At 33.9% G+C, this 1,266-nt stretch overlaps 1 protein-coding gene across 1 annotated transcript in view; it reads left to right on the plus strand.

The window, feature by feature from the left end:
- Nucleotides 1-4: 4 nt before the first annotated feature.
- The window catches only part of LOC102297106 (transient receptor potential cation channel subfamily M member 5), a gene marked incomplete at its 5' end in the record, with an annotated part of 13,304 nt that continues 12,042 nt past the window's right edge, over nucleotides 5-1,266 (plus strand). The window contains 3 exons of the mRNA XM_005952830.3: nucleotides 5-46; nucleotides 164-292; nucleotides 1,120-1,249. Coding sequence (XP_005952892.3) covers nucleotides 5-46; nucleotides 164-292; nucleotides 1,120-1,249 — 301 coding nt within the window. The remainder of the gene's footprint in view (nucleotides 47-163; nucleotides 293-1,119; nucleotides 1,250-1,266) is intronic.

The raw sequence follows: 1,266 nt of genomic DNA on the forward strand, positions 1-1,266 counted from the left end.
AGCTTTGGGCTTTCAGTTCACTTCATCCAAAAGGATGTCTCTGAAGGTACTCTGAACTTTTCAAAACATGCACACAGAGTGTACTTGTGGTTATAGGATTTCTTTTTTCTTTTTTTTAAATTATTGACGTGATAATGAGCATTCTTTTCTTCATTCATCAAAGCGTGCCAGTAAGGTTCTGCGTGGACGTTGCATGTATCAGGACCTGCCCTGCCCTCATCCCTGGGCTTCACTCTTCCTCTGGGCTGTACTGCAAAACCGCAGTGAGATGGCCCTTTATTTCTGGGAGATGGTAAAAGTTCTGAGACAAACTGCAAAAAGGATTTTACTTGTGTTCAGCTGGTTTGAAATCCCCAATAATCAAACTACAGCTTGTTTCTGCATTATTATTAGTTAAGGAGTGGTGCTTTTCCAGAAGAAAAAAATTAAAAATTAAATTAAATTAAATTCAATTTAAATTAATTAAACTAAATTTAAAAAATCCTCTTATACTGATTTATATACTACAGAGTCCTCGGTGTATGAATGGATGAACAGATATTTATTTGAATAAAAACATCAATTTTCAGGTGAAATGAAGTGACACAGCTAGGTGCTCATGGTAACATGTGAAAGTTGTTGGCGTCAGTTAATTACAATATATTTTTAATGATTATTTTATGATGTAAGCGTTGATTATGTTAAATGTATATCATAATTTTAAATCTTAATCTATAAGTAAATTATTACTATATAACAATCAAATTCAATTGTGATTGTGCATTTTAACATGCTACATTTAAGCATTTACATTTAATTACAGCAAGCCAAGCTTTAAGTAGGATTTAAGTGGGCTTCTACTTAAAGTTTCTATCCAGCTTGCAGTAAATAAAAAGCAGCTACTGAACTAAAAATATAAAATACTTTTATATAGTACCTTTAAGTGAATTGCAAATATCACCAGCTTAGACTTCGTGCAGCAAGTAAATATGTTAATGGCTGTATGTGTCTGCATTACCACTCAGACTACTTCAAAAGAAAGAACTGAGATAATGAAACAGACAACATTAGATACAATGAATTAACTTTTTGCACCTGTTTCTTTGCAGAAAGTAGATAATTTGCTGCTTTCCTTTCCAGGCAGGTGAGGCAGTCCTGAGTGCTCTTGGTGGCTGTAAAATACTCAGAGAACTGTCCAAACTTGACGAAGAAACTGAAACCAAACTCTCCATGAAAGAACTGGCCCAGAAGTTTGAGAACCTGGCTCATGGTTTGATTATTTATTAT

This window comes from Haplochromis burtoni, unplaced genomic scaffold (assembly GCF_018398535.1).
Source record: "Haplochromis burtoni strain Fernald_Lab_line unplaced genomic scaffold, NCSU_Asbu1 Contig_2229, whole genome shotgun sequence".
NCBI lineage: Eukaryota > Metazoa > Chordata > Actinopteri > Cichliformes > Cichlidae > Haplochromis > Haplochromis burtoni.